General features: G+C 32.2%; 1 protein-coding gene across 1 annotated transcript in view; it reads left to right on the forward strand.

Moving 5' to 3' along the window:
* Positions 1 to 1,617: 1,617 nt before the first annotated feature.
* The window catches only part of LOC106645563 (putative methylmalonate-semialdehyde/malonate-semialdehyde dehydrogenase [acylating], mitochondrial), a 402,363-nt gene continuing 383,371 nt past the window's right edge, over positions 1,618 to 20,609 (forward strand). The window contains exon 1 of the mRNA XM_089591264.1: positions 1,618 to 1,692. Coding sequence (XP_089447390.1) covers positions 1,668 to 1,692 — 25 coding nt within the window. The 5' untranslated portion in view covers positions 1,618 to 1,667. The remainder of the gene's footprint in view (positions 1,693 to 20,609) is intronic.

Below are 20,609 nucleotides of genomic sequence, written 5' to 3' on the forward strand. Positions count from 1 at the left end.
AATTTTTTTTTTTTAACTGCCTTTACCGGGTCATTAAAATTTTTAATAATTCTGACATGGTATTTTTAAAATTCTGCTGTGGTTTTATATTAAACAACTGATTAAAAAGTGACATAGTTCTGAATAATATATATTTGAATTAGAAATTTTTGTAGACGTTAACATTATTTGAAATTTTTTGTGGCTTGAAGAAGACTTTTTTTTTTAGTCAATGATGCACTCCTAATATGGGCTTATTAATGTAGCACATCGCAATACGACGAGCCACAGTTCTACTAAGACGTACGGTCAGTAAACTTATCTTTGATGTGACTTGTTACACTATTATATACTAAGATTATGTTTAAGAAAAAATGCAAGTGTGTGACGAGTATGCGTGGGGAAACTATCTCACGTGGCTATCTTGTACGTCCAGCTACTTCTCTCCTTTCCTGCTGCAAATAACTTGCTATTGTACACACACACATATTTGATGCACTAAATGCCAAATTGTATATGCTGTTGATAAAAATATACATTAAGACGCAAAGCGCACTCACACGACTGCAATGGTCGTAATCTGTTAAGAAACTAGAGGCCGTCCTTGTCATGCTCCCTGTCCTAAGGTAAGGTATTTTTTAAAACGACGTTGCGTTGACAGATCCTCAATATACGAGTTGCTCATAAAAACAAGCTAACTTAATCAACGTCAGAGGTTTGAGGCATTACTAGCGCCAAGCTGTTGTAAGTCCATACCCTTACCATGCGCGGAAAATCTGCAGAACTTCGTTGGGACGAACTTTGGCCTCTAGCCTTGTACAAATCTGCTAGGTGCTTAGGATGTATAGTAGAATATTACTTCTAAGTAAATAGTGATGAACAAAGCGCAGCACCCTTACCCACTTTCCTACTGGCAACTGAGAGCCACGCTAGTGTTTGCGATAGTTAACGTTAAGTTCATCCCGATGTTGAAAGTCGTGCGCGAAAACCTAGCGTAACCCACATTGTGTGTTTGACGAAGTTCTTGTTATTATTAAGCTAACATACACTTAAGTAAAAGACTTTCAGTGATGTATTTAAAACACTTGACACTATTTACTAACGTTAGAGGACATGAGCTTGTATGTTAGTTCTAGGAATTTTTTATCTGTATTAAATCAATTTTTCTACATAGTACTACAGAGCAGTATTTTTAATACAAACGTTGTGAGCAGGAATTGAGGGAACGTGTTTAAACCTAACACGGTAAGTAAATTGGTTGCAGAAACTTTTTATCTATATTAGATTTATTTTTCTACATAGTACTTCAGAGCAGTATTTTTAATACAAACAAGTGAGTATATTACGGAATCAGGCTGCGATAAACGCCTCTAAGCAACTCTTTACCTACGCAATAACAAATGATTAGGAATATTCCCTTCCTTCTTCCACTGCTGCTGTAACTCCCAGCCACTGTGTAATGAATAATACAAATTTTGAAAAAATGTTTGTGTACCACATGATGTTTGTATGATGAATTTATTATTAGGACCTTATGTGCACGTAAAAATTATGTATGTTGTAGATTTTAATGTATGTTTCTTGAAATACACATTAAACCTCTCAGCGGTGAAAATTAAATTTTTTGTTTACCACAGGAAAGGAGATTCTTATCAAGGACACATGGATTTGGTGTTTCGACTGCCCAAATGTTTATCAATGGCCATTTTTCTGGTAAAGTGTGATATCTGCTTAATAATATCAAATAAAGACAAATTACTATTACTCCTTTGATTAAGTTAAAAAACTTCTAAAGTCATCATTCTGTCTCAATGTATTTAACTTTCATCGTGAATAACATTTTAAGACCTTCTGAGAAAAAAATATTTCATAAATTTAGTATGCAGGCAAAAAAAGCCTCTATAGTTTTTCTGCTTAAAGAGATTCCTTCAGCCAATTTCTTGAGTGACAACTACTTTTTACTGTTAGCACTTCCTGCACACAACCTGATCGAAAAATGTTACGAATGTTACGTGGGATGTCACATACTTAACATTTATAACTTCGAAGCAAAGAATTTGTTTTTAAATAATAAAAAGTAAAAGCTCAGCTATCTCAAACCATCGAGCAGTACACCCACTTCTGCAATCGCTTGACAAATAACTTACTTCTTTCAAAATAAGCTACCATTGCAAAACTTAAACTACGTGTGCAGCCTAAAACAATCTTATAAAACGCTTATCTTACACTAGCAGCCCCCTGTCTCGGCTTCACCCAATACTTACTAAATAAAACACCGTAGTGTGTTGACATGTAATGTGAAGCATTATAAGTTAGAAATTTCGCACATATTCCTGACACATCTCAGACCAAAAATCTTATTAAAAACATATTTTTTCAGAATCCATTTAGTTTATTTGGTCAAATAATAAGGTGTAAAAATTCAAAAAAATAATTATGCTGAAAGGTACCGTGAGTTCTTTATGCCACTATATAATCGGTGGCCATAAGAAGCCGTTGATTTACAGTTTCTCCCGTATAATTCACGAAAACGGCTATTTTTTAAAGCTGTTAAGATTTTAAACCGCCAAAAAATTTATATTAAAGAATAATTTTTTTTCTCATATCTCACAACTTTATTACCAGAGCAACAGAGTCCTGGACCTTAAACCCTACATTTTTATTGCCACAAAAACACAAAAACATTTTTTACTCATTAAAAAATCTGAAGTAAGATCTTTACAGATTTCAAAGATTGCTGTAAGGGTACAATAAGAAGCTGATCTCTCACGTAATGGACTCTTTAGTTGTCGATTTTGACGCTGCGGTTTCAATCTCGATAAATTTTCTGCGTCAGTTTCTTGACGCCTCAAATTGTATTCATTAGATACATTTGAGGTTTTCTTTCCAATATACCCTTTTGCGACTATTGGCATGCTTACGACCTTTATGACCCCAAAAGGCTATTTTCAGTCAACTTTGTTAATTTTAATATATTCAATGGCTAGGTAGTTCGACGTCCGATTGCCCTAAAAAAAACCAGTGAACTTCTTAAGTTGACTCTTTCTTGACTGCAGTTAACAGCAATTGTGCCTGGATACCTCAGGGTGATCTTCTCTGGCTTGCTGTTGAAGACACAGACTGATTGGGAGAAAAATTACAAAGTCCGGAGCTTTGGGGCTAGTTGTAGTGCTCTTTCCCAACGTCTCCCGGTATGACGTTGAAGACGTTAGTGTCTAAAGCAACTTTTTTATTTGCAGATTCAGTTGTTTTGGTGATCTTAGATGAGTAGATTGGTTAGTGATACTTGTCCAGTGGAGACTGTCCCGTTGGCTCAAGTTTTTTATTCCCTTCATAGCTGTTATAGGTTTGCCCAACGCAGACCTTAGAGAGGATCAGTGATTCCTGGTTGAATGCTTAGAGTCGAGAGAGTAGTATAGGGTCGTCGGTCACCGGGTTTTCCAGCCTTGCGAAGAACAACTCCGCAGGTGACATCTGCTAGTGAATGGCTGACTTGGTTTAATAGTGCCCGTCTTTAGTTAATATAGTCTTTTAGTCGACGAATCGCTTCCGGAAATGGTAGTAAAAATGTATTTGTTGGCAAGGTAGTTTACACTTAGGTGGATCCTAAAAAGAACCGATGAAATTGATGGTTAAGTAGGGAACGTAAATACTTATAATGGCCCTAAAAAGCGCCAGTGGTGAAACTTCCAGGCTATTCTTTATTATTATTCCTGATGATGAAGAGCTGGCGGTAAGCACGTTGGGAACGAGACGACGGAAAAGGTAGCCATTGTGGCTGCCCGTGCCACGTGCCCCTCAGAGCTGTTTTTCCTTGCTTACATTTGTAGCCAGAAATTCTCTAACTGCACCAGGTGAGATGGTGGGACTGCCACACAACTCTAAAGTCTGAAGAGTTGGTAATATGACCTCTGGTAGTGTGGCAGAGACGGCATAGGTTGGAATTAATTTTTTTTTTTTTTTTATCGCACTCGTCGAGATTCAGGGTTAATGGACATCTAGGTTCCTTCCCCCTTAGAGAAGAGTGTCGTCCGTAACCGGGATACCCAGCTGCAAGACTATCATCAGCATTCTTTATACAGCTCGTTGAACTGCTGAAGCTTGACTTCAACACATGAACACCATGGAGACACTCCATCCTATTATAACCACACTTATTTAATTATGTTGCAGGTAGCTTCGATTTTATGTCGACGCCACCTAGTGAATTTCACTGTACTAAAATGAAAAGCTGGTGTATTTTTGCAAAACTTTGAGCTCATTTATTGCTATTGTTATTAAATTTTTCAAGATAAAAACTATACTAAAACCATCTAGGAAGTATCATGAATCAGTGTGCAAAATTTCAACAAAATCGGTTTAGTAGTTTTCGCGGTTAGCGATTACAATGGTTTTAGCGCTTTTGCTTTATATATTAGTAAGAAAATCAATTCACACAAGTATACCAAATAATGTGATTTATCAACAATTTTAACATCATTTACTGCGGATGTACACAAGAAATATCATACACAATTTCAACAGTAACACGTACTTAATGAAAAATCTTAGAGATCAACAGATTTAACCATTAATTAATGTGAAATTATTGCACCATGACTGTGATTATGTCAGCCGAGGGTAATTAGGTTAAGCTCTGATTGGTCGTTTGGATCCCCGTCTTAACTCGTCCTCCTTAAACGCAGGAGTATAAAAACTCCTCGCATATAACAATATTTGCCTTTTCTCTTTCATCAAGTGCTCCAAAGTAACTATAAAGGTTGGAGAGTGAGTTCTGTTGCGTCTTTTAAGTGGATGTAAGACTTAGTTCGATCATTAAGCTACGTGTTAAAAGCGTGCATTTCAAGCAAATGTAAGACTTTGTTCGGTGACTAAGCTGTGTAAGAAAAGCTCGAGCAAACCAGGCCACTGTAAACTCACCTTAAAAGTGAATCAAGGAGGTACAAGAAAGAAATGACCGTTGACTTGGGTTCTGACGTTAATAGCAGAAGCCTTATTATTGTCATCGCCACGAGTGCTTTCGTGTTGGATTAGGAACATTGTTGCGGTCAACCTTGTAAGATCTTGTGACTGCGTCCGCTCAAGCAGCGGCTAACCAACGATCATAGAAGTAAGTTAAGTTAAAAAAACTATAAATTATTTAACATTATAAATGTGAATACGAAACTTTATGATACTATTTGTAAAACTAACTATTTCTGGTTTTTCTAAATTTATTAAATCATCAGTTAAGACATAACTTGGTTGTTGATTAAATTAATTTTTTTAATTCGAAAGCATTCTAATTACTGAATTACATGAAACATTCCAATATTTCCTAATCCTAATTGATTGACACATAATTCTTACCTTAATGAATAAATTGAATATCGAGGAAAAGTAAAATAGACACTGTATGACAAAGACCTTTGCACGGACGCGAGATAAAAAGACGAATAAGATACGCTACTACCTTTTGACATAAGACAAAAACTCTAACAGTAAGTCAACGCTAGCTCAGCGTACACTACTCCATACATATCACTCGGTGAAACTTATTACCACAATGCCGAGTCAACGATTTTAAAGAAAAGTATTCTGTAAGTAAAAGCAAATAAGGCTTTTAGACCGATGGCTGGTTCCTGACAAACAAAAATTTAATTTATTTGTTTGTAGAACCAATTTACGATCTCCACCCATCAGTTAAAGAAGTTCGGACATAACACTTGGCATTCCTTGTGGGGAACTAAGCCTTTTGTTTTACTTAGAGTATGCTTTGACCAAATTAAGACTTTTATTTTCATATTTTTTTCTAAATTTTTTTTTTGTCTTTCTTTATCTACTTTTAAAATTTTTTTTTATGTAATGGATCAGACACTTGAGGATATGAGCAAGGGAGCAGATGTAGCTGCAAGGGTACAGATACTTGAACAATACCATAGGGCAAGGGAAGCTGAAAAATAACTAGAATTTCTTGAATTATCACGTAACGTACCCCTAAATAATACAGCTTTACGTACAAGTCAAGCTGCCTTACACATACCAATATATAGTGGTCAAAATACACCTATCAGAGATTTCTTGTAAGATGTTGATGGTGGTAGGTTCCTTATCTTAAATGTGGAAGAGTCTATGTTTTAAAGAACAGTCATTTTCAGGCTAAAGAGTAGAGCAAGAAGTTGTCTAGATGGATGAACAATAAATATATTAGACAATCTTATAAATCGTTTAAAGGCACATTTTGCTCCTTCTAAGACTTACGCTCAATAAATGACCAAAATTGGTAATTCTCACATGAAACAGGAAGAAACTGTTCACGATTTTTACGAGAGAATTTCCCAACTCATTAATCGAGGTGCTAGAACAGCCAGAATAGAGGCCGTTTCCAACAACATTCCTGAAAACCAACCACCTGATTCCAAGTTATATCTGGAAATGGTTGGCTGTGAAGCATTTATGCAAGGCCTACCCAATGGATTCAAGACCAATATGATGTCAAACGTACCAAAAAGTTTTGCCAGTGCTCTACAAGTAGCTTTAAAAGCAGAAGAAGTTGGAAAAATGTTACACCCCAATACTCACGCGACCATTTACCATCAGAATTTACATATGTACCTTGCTCCGCAGTTACACCCTACAGCAAGACAAAATTAATCAGTACACTAATAAAGCAGACTATAAAATTTTGGATAATTTTAGCCAAATCAAAACAACGTACATTAAAATGACTATAGATAATCTCACCTGTACAATCACGATAATACATTTTATCATTGCAACCCTAATGACACAAAAATTTTCCCGACTACCTTTAATTCAGATGGAAAAATAGTATTTCACCCAGCTCTTTAACATCGAAATAGTGATTCAAATAATCAATTAGTAAAATTGTTGCAAAAATCAAATAAAACGCAATCTTACCAGCCTTTGAACGATTCGAGAAGAAATCATAGAAATTTTGGCCCCACACAATCAACACAACACCAAAACCAATTATTAGCTTATTTGAATTGCCCATTTCACACAAGCTTACTGCAGTATGTATTTGGTAATTAATCTACTTCTCCAATGGGAAATTACCCCTGCACTTGCAAAAACGTTCAAATACCACATGAATCGTGAATCTACACAATTTTTTGCTCAAGGTCGAACTCTTTCAATAATCAGCAAAATTTTAGACCCAGTTTCCCTATACCAGGCCAGTCTTTAAACAGGAATGGTGCTCGTTGCCCAAACGCAGTGGCAAGCAAAGATCTGAATCAGCGTCTACTGACAAACCAATTTGTGCAATCGCCCGAGTGTCAGTCGCAAGAAACAGTGGCAATGCACTGACAGTACGACATAAAATTTTACAATAAAATGAAAGTAAAGACACTTTTATAATAGATACAGGAGCTGACGTTAATAATACAAAAGTACTCCACGAGTGCAACTGCACCTATAAGTATAAACCCGGACATTTGAATTCAAATGCTGACGCTTTATCGCGTAACCTTGCAGATTTTTATGAAATAAACACTGTAAAAGATGATATAGATTGTAAGCGGAGGCGTAAAAGGGTCAGAAAATTTTCAACATCCAGCAGTAACAGAAGCAGTAGTTGCTCTATCAGTTCAAGCTCTAACAGCGAGTCTAGTAATTATAAAACTTTACAGTCCTGTATGTTACCCTTAAAACCTATTTTAAAAATCCTTCGACAAACAACATCTATTGCATATGCTAAAAGGGGCTGTGATGTATACAATCGAAGCTCCAGTAAGCTCGAAGCCACTACTACAGCGAAGCAAGCAACAAGAGGAAGAAAAAAGGGCTCTAAGAATTTTCCTCTCATTATATCGCCAGGTTGAGAAGGAGGGCAAGGAGAACTTACTGGGCCATTAATAGCTCAAAGGTTACTTAAGGATGATCTCTGGGTATAGTAGTTTTCGTAAGAATTTGCTGAAATTGAAATATGTGTGAAATGAAAGTGTTATTTACACGTGTGCAAAATTTCAACAGGTGTTTCCTTACTAGATTGCGAACTCTTCAGTTTTAAAGATTGTCGATTTAACAGTGCAGTATATCTATAGCTATAATCTTGGCGAAAAAAACGCAAACTTTCGAGCATAATTTAACGAATTTTTCAGTATTTTCCTAAAAAAATGTTATGTAATAAACAAATTCATAAGGAAAAAAATTAGTACAAGTTTTATAGGCCTTTCCATATTAATTATTGAGTAACAATAATTTTTATAATACCTCATCTGGCCTCCACCGAGAGAGAAGCAGACACCCCAAGCAACTTGGCAACACTGCAACATCCTGTTACTTATTGAGTACAGAACAGTCAGTCAATGGTCACGAAAGAAAGCCCAACTTAAATTTGCTCAAGTAAACTTGCATTTATAAGTAAATAAATAAAATACATGCTAATGAATAAATAATTGTATGGCAAAAAAATCGTGTTGGTATTTTGTTTGTACGAGTCATCAACTTCTATGATAAATCAATATGCATATACGGTAATTTTTTCTCTATTTTTGAAAATTAAATAATTTAATAGAACAGGATGCATATGATAAAATTATCAAAATAATTTCGGTGAAATTCCTTAACTTTAAAATATTCAAGGAAGACTACAATTATCTTTAAATAATAAAATTAAAAACAAAAATGATAAAAAAACATTAATTCATATAATTTGTTTAAGTTTAGTATTGCATTTACGCATAAATATCCAAATATTTGAAATAACTAAAATTTAATACTACATTATAAACATTTTCGTAAGTAAAAAAAAAGCTTACTAGTCAACATTAGTTACATCGATTTTTTTTTAAATTCACAGACTGCCTTTATAATTTTTTTATCTTAAGTTATTTTTACTTTTTTAAGATCATTAATTTCAGAAAAAGTATTAATTATACCTTGATCGTCTTTACCTCTATAAATTTGTGATAGAGATTGATAACTAATTTTTGTGTAGTGCAAGTCTTTTGAGCACTGCTGTGGAAATCTCATTATTTAATTCAGGTACGTACTGCAAATTGTCATAAATTGTATTCGATTCCAATAATTCGTTCTGGCACATTTCTATCGTTTTAAAATTATCAATCAACTGGTTTTCAATGTCAAAAACAATCGTGAGATTTTGCAGTATTATAACATTACAAGTAGCGTCGTGAAAATTGGCTACATCTTTGACTTGTGAAAAGTCCTTGGCTAACTTTTCCAAAGTGAATTTGCCAGTCCCTTTTCTTTCAGGAAATTTTTTTTTGAGTAACTTTAGTGTGTCAGAAAATCCTTGAATCATTTTGAAATCAGCTATCATGTTGTTGTTGTAAATAGCTCTTAGCAATCGAGGAGAATCAAAGCTTGAATTGTGGGCTACTAATAAGACTTTTTTATTTGGAGATTGTGAAAATAAAAAATCTCTAAATAAACTCAATGCTTCGGTTATTGTCAGAGTTTCAAGACGTTGATTTCGTAAATATAAATCATTGTTTTTGTGAATAAGGCCAGTAGATTTGGAAGCACCAACAGAAATTATTTTTTTCGATTTAACGTAGACGTTTAATAACTTATTTTTGCTTTTTGCAGCAATTTGCAAAATAAAAGCATTGCTTTGTAATCCAGTCGTTTTAGGATCGAAGTGGATAATATCACAACCGTTTCGAATTGATTTTTCGACTTCTCCGCTGACACGGATGGTTACGATAGGAGTAGCAAAACCACATCCACTTTTATACATAATACCCTCTGATTTCTCTTTATTTTTCCTTAAATTTTCTCTTTTTTTTTGCAGTTCTATCCTTCTCAATTTAGAATACATTTGTTTGATTTTCTGTGCGCGTTTAAATTATCTTGAATTATCTGTTTTCACATAATTAAGTGTATTATCACCAATTAATAAGCCTAACGATTTTATATACTTAATAATACAACTTTCAATATCATTTTTTTGAGCACACGCTATCAGCAACTCTAAAATCACAAGCTGCGCTTCTATTCAAGCATATATTTTTGTGGGCTTTGTGTGAAACTATATTGTTAAAGCTTTCATTCGCTTGACTCGAGGCAGCCACTTTGAATTTATGCGAATCGGCCGAGTATTTTGCAAAAATTAACTAGTGCTTTATATAAAGCTTCATCTGTAAACTATACGGTATGCTTTTTGATTGATTTGGACCACATTCCACAATTCTCGTGTTTCGCAAATAAATGATCTGGCAATGTTTTTATCGTTTCAGCCAAGTTTTCACTTTTACCTTTGTTCTGGGATACGGCGTATTTAAAACATTTTTTAATTTGCGCAACTGCTCAATTTCTCTTTAATTGACTAAATGAATTGCATATTTTGTATATCACATTACTTAAATTTCTTGACAAATGATTTTTGTCTGCTAGTTTATAGAATGTTGTGTTTGGATCGTCTTTTTTTACAGCTGCGATCATCGGCTGTCTTCATCGCCAATGATGACTTGAACTTGTAGACCAGCATCATGTAAAATCTTACTATGGTTTATTAGTTGCACTCCAGCATCCACTTCCATGGCTTTGGCACTACCTTGAAAATTGAGGCAACAATCGTGCTTACTTTTCTGGTGGCCTTTTTCACATTTGATGCATTTCCTATTCCTTGTAGCATAGTCAAGTATTTTTTCAGAAAGAAATCCAATGATAACGCTGTAGCTATTTAAGCTATCATAGCTGCGGCCAGTCCCACGCTTACTCCACCATATGTCATAAGAAGCGATGATATTAATTATGTTTCATAAAGCTAAATTAAAAGGAGAACTATTCAGGTTCGGCCCACTCTTTAAAGATAAGGAGGTATCAAGGATGTTCATGTTTGGATAGATGTCAGCAGAAATTTCAGGAGGTCTGGAAAATTTAAGAAGGATTTGTTTTAGATATTGTAATAATAAGTAACATTTTTTGTATTGAAACTGGAGATATTTCAAGTATTTTGTATCAATTTCATTTTTAACTTGTAGGATTAAAATGCGAATAACATAATCGTATGTATAAAATAAATTATTTTACATAATTGAATTGCAATAAGAATTATAATTGCAGCACATCTGATGAACAATATCAATGTGACGATAAAATTCATTAGTTGACCTCACTTTTCAATGAAATAAAATAAAATTAATACTGAAAAAGTCAGCTCTAAAAAAAATGTTTACAAAAACATCTTACAATTCTTCACACAACTCCTTGATCTTGGATATTACCAATTTACGTTCTTGCATTGCTGCTCTTTTACAGCTATTTTGAGCTTTTTTTTCTCTAGCTTTTCAAACAATACTTCCATAACGCTTATATAAATCATTGGTCACATTGGGACATTCTAAACAAGCCAAAATTTTATTCAGAGCTGTCTGACCAACGCCTGAATGCACAGCTCCTAAGACCAATATTTTGAAAATCATGACGTACATTAATAACTATTAACTACCAATTTGATTTTTCCATTGATTTAGAGCAATAACTAATTTTAAAAATTACCAAGGACCTAAGACGTATTTACGTTTAAAATACTATTATTCAATTTTGCAGTGTGCACTGTTGTGCTGTTTTCACATTTTTGACACTCGATTGTTAAAACAGATTGGACTCTGATAAACTTCTCTCCAACGATGCTTTTTAAACTCAAAATATCTTGACACTTGGAACATTTTAGATTTTTTGCTAACACGTCATTCTCTATCATGCGTATGCCCTTACAATCGAGATACTTTTTTTTTTCAACCGACTACAGGACTCTCTTTTTCTTCGCTTCTGTCATAGTTTAATAAGCTTTAACGGCCAGAGTACACATATATAGTAAGATTGGTGGCGATATGTTGCAGTGTCGCCAGGCTTCTTATGTGTCTTCGCATTGTCTGCTCATGCAACGAAAAAGAGATTCTCACTTACATCAATTATTATTGAGAGCCACTGGTCCCGGAGATTGTCCTTAAGCGCCAAGCTCAAGAAAAACGAAGTTCACCTCTTCCTGACAGACCCACGGCCATTTCAGACTCTGATGATACAGAAATTTTAGATAAATCAAAAGATGAAGAAAACCAGCAAGCACTGATATCCCAAAGAGATTAATCTCTACTTCCTAGTCTCTTGAACACTTAACCAGATTCATCATCTATTTCAACCACAACAGATAATGAATCACAACAAAAAGCTATTACTGGAGCCAGTGACTGAGAAAAAATATTTAACCCTTTAGCACAACTGTCAACTTCTACGACTTCTACAAATAAAAAAATCAAAATTGCACCTTGGAAATCAGTGGGATTTAAGTTTAACACTGACTCATCAAGTTCATCAGAAGATGAAATGGTTGTTAAAATACAGCAAAATCCAAAGCTGCAATTCACTGCTCGCAGATCAACGCATAAAGATGCTTTGAAAAACAGTTTGGATAAAAATAATGATAAACAGTATCCTTTAACTAATAGTTTGCAAAACACAAATTTTTTTGACTCATCTTTATATTGGGATTATTATGTACCGCCACGAGCAACAGAAATTAACGAATCAGAGTCAACCGAAACAAATTTTCAGAATTTAAAAACTTTATCTAATAATGCACTAAACTATTCCGATGACTCAGAAAATTTTATAGAAGAAGGAAGCTTTGCAATAAAATCAAAATCACCTATTAGACCCTTCAAGGCTGTATCTTCGGTAATAGGAGACGATGTTGATTCTGTATGAAAAGAGCCTAACTTTTCTATCATCGAAAAAGACGATAGCGAAGAAGCTAGAGAAAAAGAAAAAACCAATGGTAGTGCACCCAATTCGCCTTCTCATTCAAGTGCTAAACAACGAGACACATTCATAAAACAGCATTATGCCCCGATGCAGAGTGACTTGACACCGTCTCCTCGTCCTACAGCCGCATTCAAAATGTTATAGCAGCAATGTAATGCCAAACGCGATAACCAAGTCACTCGTAAAGAAAGCACTATCATTAGACCTTTGATAAGAACAGAAATAGATCACCTCGGAATATTAGGCATACGAGAATGTTTAACATATGCAAAGGACAATATTCCGACGTTTATTTCAGCCAACTTAGTGCCTAATTCTACTTACAATAAATTGTTATTAGATTTAAATTATATTTCAAAATGCTCATTAACTAAAACACAACCACAAGTAGGTAACGTGATAACAACGAATTACAAAAATAAATTAGTATTCTTTTTAGTTATCAAAGAAATAGAAATATATAAAATATTGCTTAAACATCTTTACTCATGATGAGCAGGTCCAGCCAAAGCAACAGAAAATACAAATATAGAAACATTGAGAATATCCAGAAAGGATGAAATAACCAATGATTTGCTCAGAGAAATAATGCCCAAAGCAATACATAAAGAACTCAGTCATGTAAACATACGAATACTTGTATGTTTCGGCAAATATTCTTATTTATGAAACGAAATAAGACAACAAAAATTAATAGAATGCCACAACAGTCTCTTTGGCAGACACAGAGGCATGAATGAAACTTATAGAAGAATACGAGAATTGTATTACTGGAAACGTAGGAAAAAAGATATTAAAGATTTTGTGCGAAAATGCAAAATTTTTCAAGAACAAAAACTAACACAGATAAAATCAAAAAAACCTATGATACTAACTAATACTGCAGCTGAAGTTTTTTAAAAAATAGCCATCGATACTGTAGGACCATTAGCAACAACAACATCTGGTAATAAACTTATATTAAATATACAATGATTATTTTAATTAATTTATCATATTAAGCTTTAATTACTATTCGTTATAAGAGTTGAGCCCCACTGTAACATATATATACACACAAACATATATATCTTCTTATGATTTATAGTTATCTTAATGGGGCATTCCACACTGCTCCTCCACAGATCCCCATCCACTCCCCACCACCTCACCATTCCCACACTATTTCGGGGAACTTGACAGAGATAATACCGTCTTTCTCGGACCTTAATGTGTAAACAGACGTTTACGCGTTGTATATGAATCAATCTGTTATTTTTAATCTGCTTTATTATTAAATTACTTTAAGACAAAATTGTCTTATCAACATGTTCTATCCCATCGTCAAGAAAAAATTGCAGGTCACAAATGATTTATAGGAGGTTGTTGCGCAAAGCGTCATTATTATAACATATTAAATTTAAAATTAAGCTGTTGTACTATACAGTTAACTGTGTGAGGCATTCCAATCAACGTTAAATGGTGAAAGACTATTTGTAATAGTAGTTAAAAGATTATTTATTCATTTATGTTTTACTCCAAGTCTTTCAATAAAACCATAATTTGATTTATCACAAAAAAAATATGTTAAATATATTTTTGTACTTTAAAAATGTTTATTTGTGAAGAATGTAAGGTAATAAGAACATGTTTTATTTTGACAATCAATTATTTTTTCATCCCCCTGCGCGCTCCACGTGCGAACCCCTTAACTTAAAAGTAGAGTCTTTAAATTTAATCTGTTAGTGGGGAGAGGTTGGTGCCTAGAATTTCATGAGGAAGAAGAGTTTTTGATCTACATCATCAAGCGTTAGTTATATATCTATCAGTAAATTTCCATACCATCCAGAAGGTACTATTGTGGTACTTTGAGAGTTTTTTTTTTAAACTCGCCGTTATATTTAGACAAAAGAAGTTATTATTCTTATTACTATTATGCATTCTATATTTTGTCAACTAATATATGTGGTTAGAAAAATTATTTCATTTTCAAATTTAATAACAAAAACGGAAATAATTTCTTTACAGTGTTCCACACTGTAAATTATAAAAATCGTTTGTACTTTGTACTGTTAAAATTTAATTTATAAACAAACTAAAAATTTTTGGAATTTTAAAAAATGAACAATATAAAAGTTACCGTAAAAGAGGACGGAAATTGTTTATTCTCAATTTTTTCTTATTTTCTACATAGTGACAAAGATTTCCACATGGCAGCTCGTTCTTTAGTAGAATGATGTTATAAGTAAATGGCAAAATTATTACGAATTTATAGCAGGAAAAAATTGTTATCAAATTATAAAAAAAGGTGATAAATACTCTAAATATAATGTCAAAAAATAGGACTTATGGTACAAGTACTGATGCTTCTTAGTTTTATTACATGTTCACGTTACAGTTAATTTCTCGAACAACGATATTCAAACATGTGGAAATTTTAATAGTAATCTTAAACCAAAAATTAATCTTAAAGGAAAAATATAATAAAAAATATTGCAATTGGTCGATTAAACATTGTTTCTCGAAAAGTTCATGCAAGATTTTTTTTTTAACTTGTATGGAATAAAGTAACTGGTTTGACATCGTTTAATGACAACAGAGAATATATGAAGGAATAACTTGAGAAACTTTTAAAGATACTGCAATTGCAATGGGTTTCATAGACAATGTTGAAAAAATCGATGAAATTTTTAAAGAAGCAATTGTTGTGACGTTTTTATATCAATTAAAACAATTTTTTACTTGGTTTTCAACTTCAGAAAATGTTCAAGGTGATAAAATATAAAATGAATACAAAGAATGTTTTACGAAGGGTTTGCCTAATAATAAAGATGATTTAGCTCTTTTACATATTAACTAAATTTTAGAATCAGAAGATAAGTTATGTTGATGCTCTAATTTACCTACACCAAAAAAAAAAGAGAAAAAAAGAAGATATAGATGATGAAATACATTTCAGGAAAGACATGTTCAACTTGATGTATAAAAGTTTGAAGAATGACCAGAAAAATTTATTACATATTATTTGTAGATAAAAAAGTATTATTTTCTTTGTAAATGGTCCTGGAGGGTCAGAAAGAACTTATTTGTACGAAACATAAATTTATTTTTCTATTTTTTAAAATAAGAAAATTATGTCAATAGCATGGACTGGCATATCATCAATTTTGCTTTTAAAGGGGATGAACAGTCACAGAACTTTTAGACTTTTTTTGAATCCTAATAATAGAGTGTGCATTTTTAGATTTCGAGTGAGATAAAAAAAAATTAAGAAAAGTTGATTTAATTATTTGCGATGAGGCCTTAATGATTCTTAAAAAAGCATTAAAAATTGTAGACAGAACGTTAAGAGATTTATGTAATACTGAAAAATGATTTAAAAGTGAATTAATTATTTTAGGAGATAATTTTCTTCAGATTCTCCCAGTGATAAGAAACGGTAATAAAAAAATTATACCTAAACAAACTGCTTAATCTTCATTTTTATGGAACTTACTTTAAATTTTAAGAATAGAAATTCATATTTGTTCTAGCGATAAAGAGTTTTCAAAATTGTTGTTAAAAATTAAGAAAGATTTTTATAGATATATATTAGCAATATTAGTGGTAATAATTTCAAAGTCGCTTTTAAATATTTCAAGATCTATCAAGTATACATAACATAATATATGATAAATGGTGTGGGGGGCTTGTGAGGCGTCCGTAGAGGGACAGGCAGAGTTGTGTGAGGGATGTGGGGGTTGTGGAGGGTCAAAGAAAAAAATTATAAAATGTGAAATTAGCGATGAAAACGGTTGAATTTTGGCTTATTTGTGGAGGGATGTAGGGGGCCTTGTGGGGGGGGCTATAGAGGGGATATGTGGAAAGCACCACACAAATAACAATTGAAGGCAAAATAATAAGTGGAGAAAAAATAAAAAATAAAGTCTTCATTCCAAGAATAACTTTGAACACAGGAAGCTCCTTAATATTACCATTTATATTTTATTGTAAACAAAATCTAATGGTTGTGGCATTTGCTATGACAATTAACAAATCCCAAGGTCAAAGTTTCGATAATGACGGTTCGTATTTAAAAAAACGCTTATTTCTAAATAGTGAATTATATGTGGCTTTATTAAGATGCAAAAGTAAGAATAATTTATTTATTTAAGTAGAAAGGCAAAAAAATACAGAAATAAAGAGTATTGTCTGGTCAGTGATTTTTACCTAATTTATAAACTTTACTTGATAAGACTCATTGATGAATCAGGGCAATTAATTAACAGTCACTTGTTAATGCTTCATCACTTAACAAGAATACATGACATGATGTATAAAAAATTGTATCAGGGGCCTAAGGGAGCAGTAAGGGTCTGTGAAGGGACAGGCAAAATTGTGTGGGGGGCTGTGGGGGGCTGTGTAAGGGTCTAAGAAAAGAGTTGAAAAATGTCAAATAAGCGACGAAATAGTTCGAACATGTAATAGGTTCCATATTTCCCTCCTCACAGCCTCACTCCTACATGCCCCCCCACATCCCTCCTTAAATAAGCCGAAATTTAACCGTTTACATCACTAATTTGACATTTTCTAACTTTTTCCTTTGACCTCCCACAACCCCACATCCCCCACACAACTTTGCCGGCCCTTTACAGACGCCCTACAAGCCTTCCACACCATTTTTCACATATCATGTTATGTATACTTGTTAGATTTTTAAATATTAAAAAGCGACTTTCAAATCATAACCACGAAAATTGCTGATATATCTATAAAAATCTTCCTCAATTTTTAATAATAATTTTGAAAACTCTTTATCGCTTTAACAAATATTAATTTCTAATTTTAAAATTTGGAGTAAGTTCCATAAAAATGAAGATTTAACAATTTGTTCAAGTATAATTTTTTTATTACCGTTTCTTATCACTGGGAGAATCTGACAAGAATTACCTTCTAAAATGATTAAATTACTTTTAAATTATTTTTCAGTATTACATAAATCTCTTAACGTTCTGTCTACAATTTTTTAAGCTTTTTTAAGAATCATTAAAGCCTCATCCAAAATATATAAATCAACTTTTCTTAATTTTTTTTTATCTCGCTGGACTACTAAAAATGCACGTTCTATTATTAGGATTCAAAAAAAGTCCAACAGTTCCATGACTGTTCATCCCCTCCGAAAGCAAAATTGATGATATGCCAGTCCATGCCATTGACATGATTTTCTTATTTTGAGAAATAAAAAAACAAATTTTAGTTTTATATAAATAAGTTCCTTCTGACCCTACAGGACCATTGACAAAGAAAATAATACTTTTTTATCTACAAATAATATGTAATAAATTTTTCTGGTCATTATTCGAACTTTTATACATCAAGTTAAACATGTCTTTCCTAAAACGAATTTTATCATCCATATCTTCTTTTTTTCTCTCCTTTTTTTTGGTATAGGTAAATTAAAGCATCTACATAATTTATCTTCTGATTTTAAAATTTGGTTAATATGTAAAAGAGCTAAATCATCTTTATTATTAGGCAAACCCTTTGTAAAACATTCTTTGTATTTATTTTATATTATATTACCTTGACCATTTTCTGAAGTTAAAAACCAAGCAAGCAATTGTCTTAATGGATATGGAAACGTCACAGCAATTTCTTCTTTAAAAATTTTATCAATTTTTTCAACATTGTCTATGAAACCCATTGCAATTGCAGTATCTTTAAAAGTTTCTTTAGTTGTTCCATCATATGTTCTCTGTTGTCATTAAACGATGTCAAACCAGTTACTTTATTTAATACAATTTAAAAAAAAAAAATCTTGCATGAACTTTTAGAGATACAATGTTGAATCGACCAATTGCAATATGTATTATTACATTTTTTTTTTAGGATAAGTTTTTAGTTTAAGATTACTATTAAAATTTTCATATGTTTGAATATCGTTGTTCGAGAAATTAACTATAACGTGAACATGTAATAAAACTGAGGAGCATTAAATTTTAGTACGTGTACCATAAGCCCTATGTTTTGACATTATTTTGAATATGTTTATCGCTTTTTTTTTATTTTTATAACAATTGTTTCCTGCTATAAATTTATAATAATTTTGCCATTCACTTACAACATTATTCTACTAAAGAACGAGCTGCCATGTGGAAATCTTCGTCACTATGTAGAAAATAAGAAAAAATTTAGAATTAACAATTTCCGTCCTCTTTCACGCTAACTTTTATATTGTTTATTTTTAAAAATTCCAAAAATGTTAAGTTTAATCATAAATTAAATTTTAACAGAACAAAGTACAAACGATTTTTATAATTTACAGTGTGGAACACTGTAAAGAAATTATTTCCTTTTTTGTTATTAAATTTGAATATGAAATAATTTTTCTAACCACTTATATTAGTTGACAAAATATAGAATTCATAATAGTAATAAAAAAAATATGAAGTACATGTTATATAAAAATTAAATAATTTATATGTGAAGAAAGTGATTAAATTTTTTTGTTGCTCAGAATTCAATCATGAAAAAAATAATGTGCACCTTTTTTCTTTAAATATAATGGCGACTATTGAAAAAAAACTCTCATCATACCACAATAGTACCTTCTGGATGGTATGGAACTTTACTGATAGATATATAACTAATGCTTGACGATGCAGATCAAAAACTCTACTTCCTCAGGAAATTCTGGGCACCATTTTCTCCCCACTGACATATGAAACTTAAAATTTAAAGACTCTTTTCCAAGTTAGAAGGTTAGCACTTGGAGGGCCCAGGGGGCAAAGCCTGACTATTATATATATATATATATATATATATATACATATATATATATATGTTTGTAGTTAGTGACTTGCGGAAGTCTGCATAATTCCACTTTTTTCTTTATTATAATTTTTACGTTCATGTAATTGTTTGCATACGTTACCTCTTGATAAACACACGTATATATATATATATATATATATATATATATATATGTATATATATATACATATAAGGTAGTGAGAGATGTAATGAATTATTAAAACAGCAAGAAAACAAACGATTAACAAGGTTGTTTGCGGGCAATAGGTAGGAGATACGTGGATTATGACAGGGGGTGCAGGGAGACGGAGGGGAGTTAGAGGCTGAATGCCCTTGAAACAACTATGTATATTTTCTAACCTTCTTCTACTCCCCCTCTGATTACTCACCCATCTTCCACCTGTTTCCCTCAAACTCCCTTGTTAATCGTTTGTCTTTTTGCTGTTGTCATAATTCATTACATTCACCATTCTCTGCAGTTAAAATACCTCTTGGCAGTAAAGTATGATTGCATTTTGTTGGGTTGTTGATTTAATTGCACCATTAATCTGAGGGTAGTACACGATGCATTTTTAAGAAGACTTTATACTGTATGACAGTATATAAGATATATTTTTAATCACAGTAAAATTTTTTAGAATAACATTATGTTGAAATAAAGAAAAACAAATAAATTTATTTTGAAAAATTTATGCACTATGAACTTACAAATTGTGATTTTTAAGGTTTTCTTAAATTTTCTAATCTTATAAATTTTTTTCTATGTTTCGTTTAAATTTGTTTAATTTCACATTTACTGTAAATTTTTATAAGTCTTTTTAAATTTGTTGATCATTTGAATTTTTCATCACACTGTATGCATGTTATTTTTTTTTAAATTATATTCCTTTTGATGCCTGACGAAATTTTGTTTGAAAGTAAATACAATTATCACAAACGCATAACAAATTTTGATGTGTCTTTTTATTATTTATTCTTTTTATACATAAAATCTTTTGAATCCTTGAGGGACAAAAAACTGATAAAATTTGTAACTAAATGTTTGGGGATGGTAGAAGTAGCTGATTTTATAGTAATTTTTACACGTTATAACGAACGTTTGCATATGTTAAATAATCAAA

Source organism: Copidosoma floridanum, unplaced genomic scaffold, assembly GCF_036245765.1.
Source record: "Copidosoma floridanum isolate Cflo_tuat_1 unplaced genomic scaffold, Cflo_Japanese_pri ptg000013l, whole genome shotgun sequence".
NCBI lineage: Eukaryota > Metazoa > Arthropoda > Insecta > Hymenoptera > Encyrtidae > Copidosoma > Copidosoma floridanum.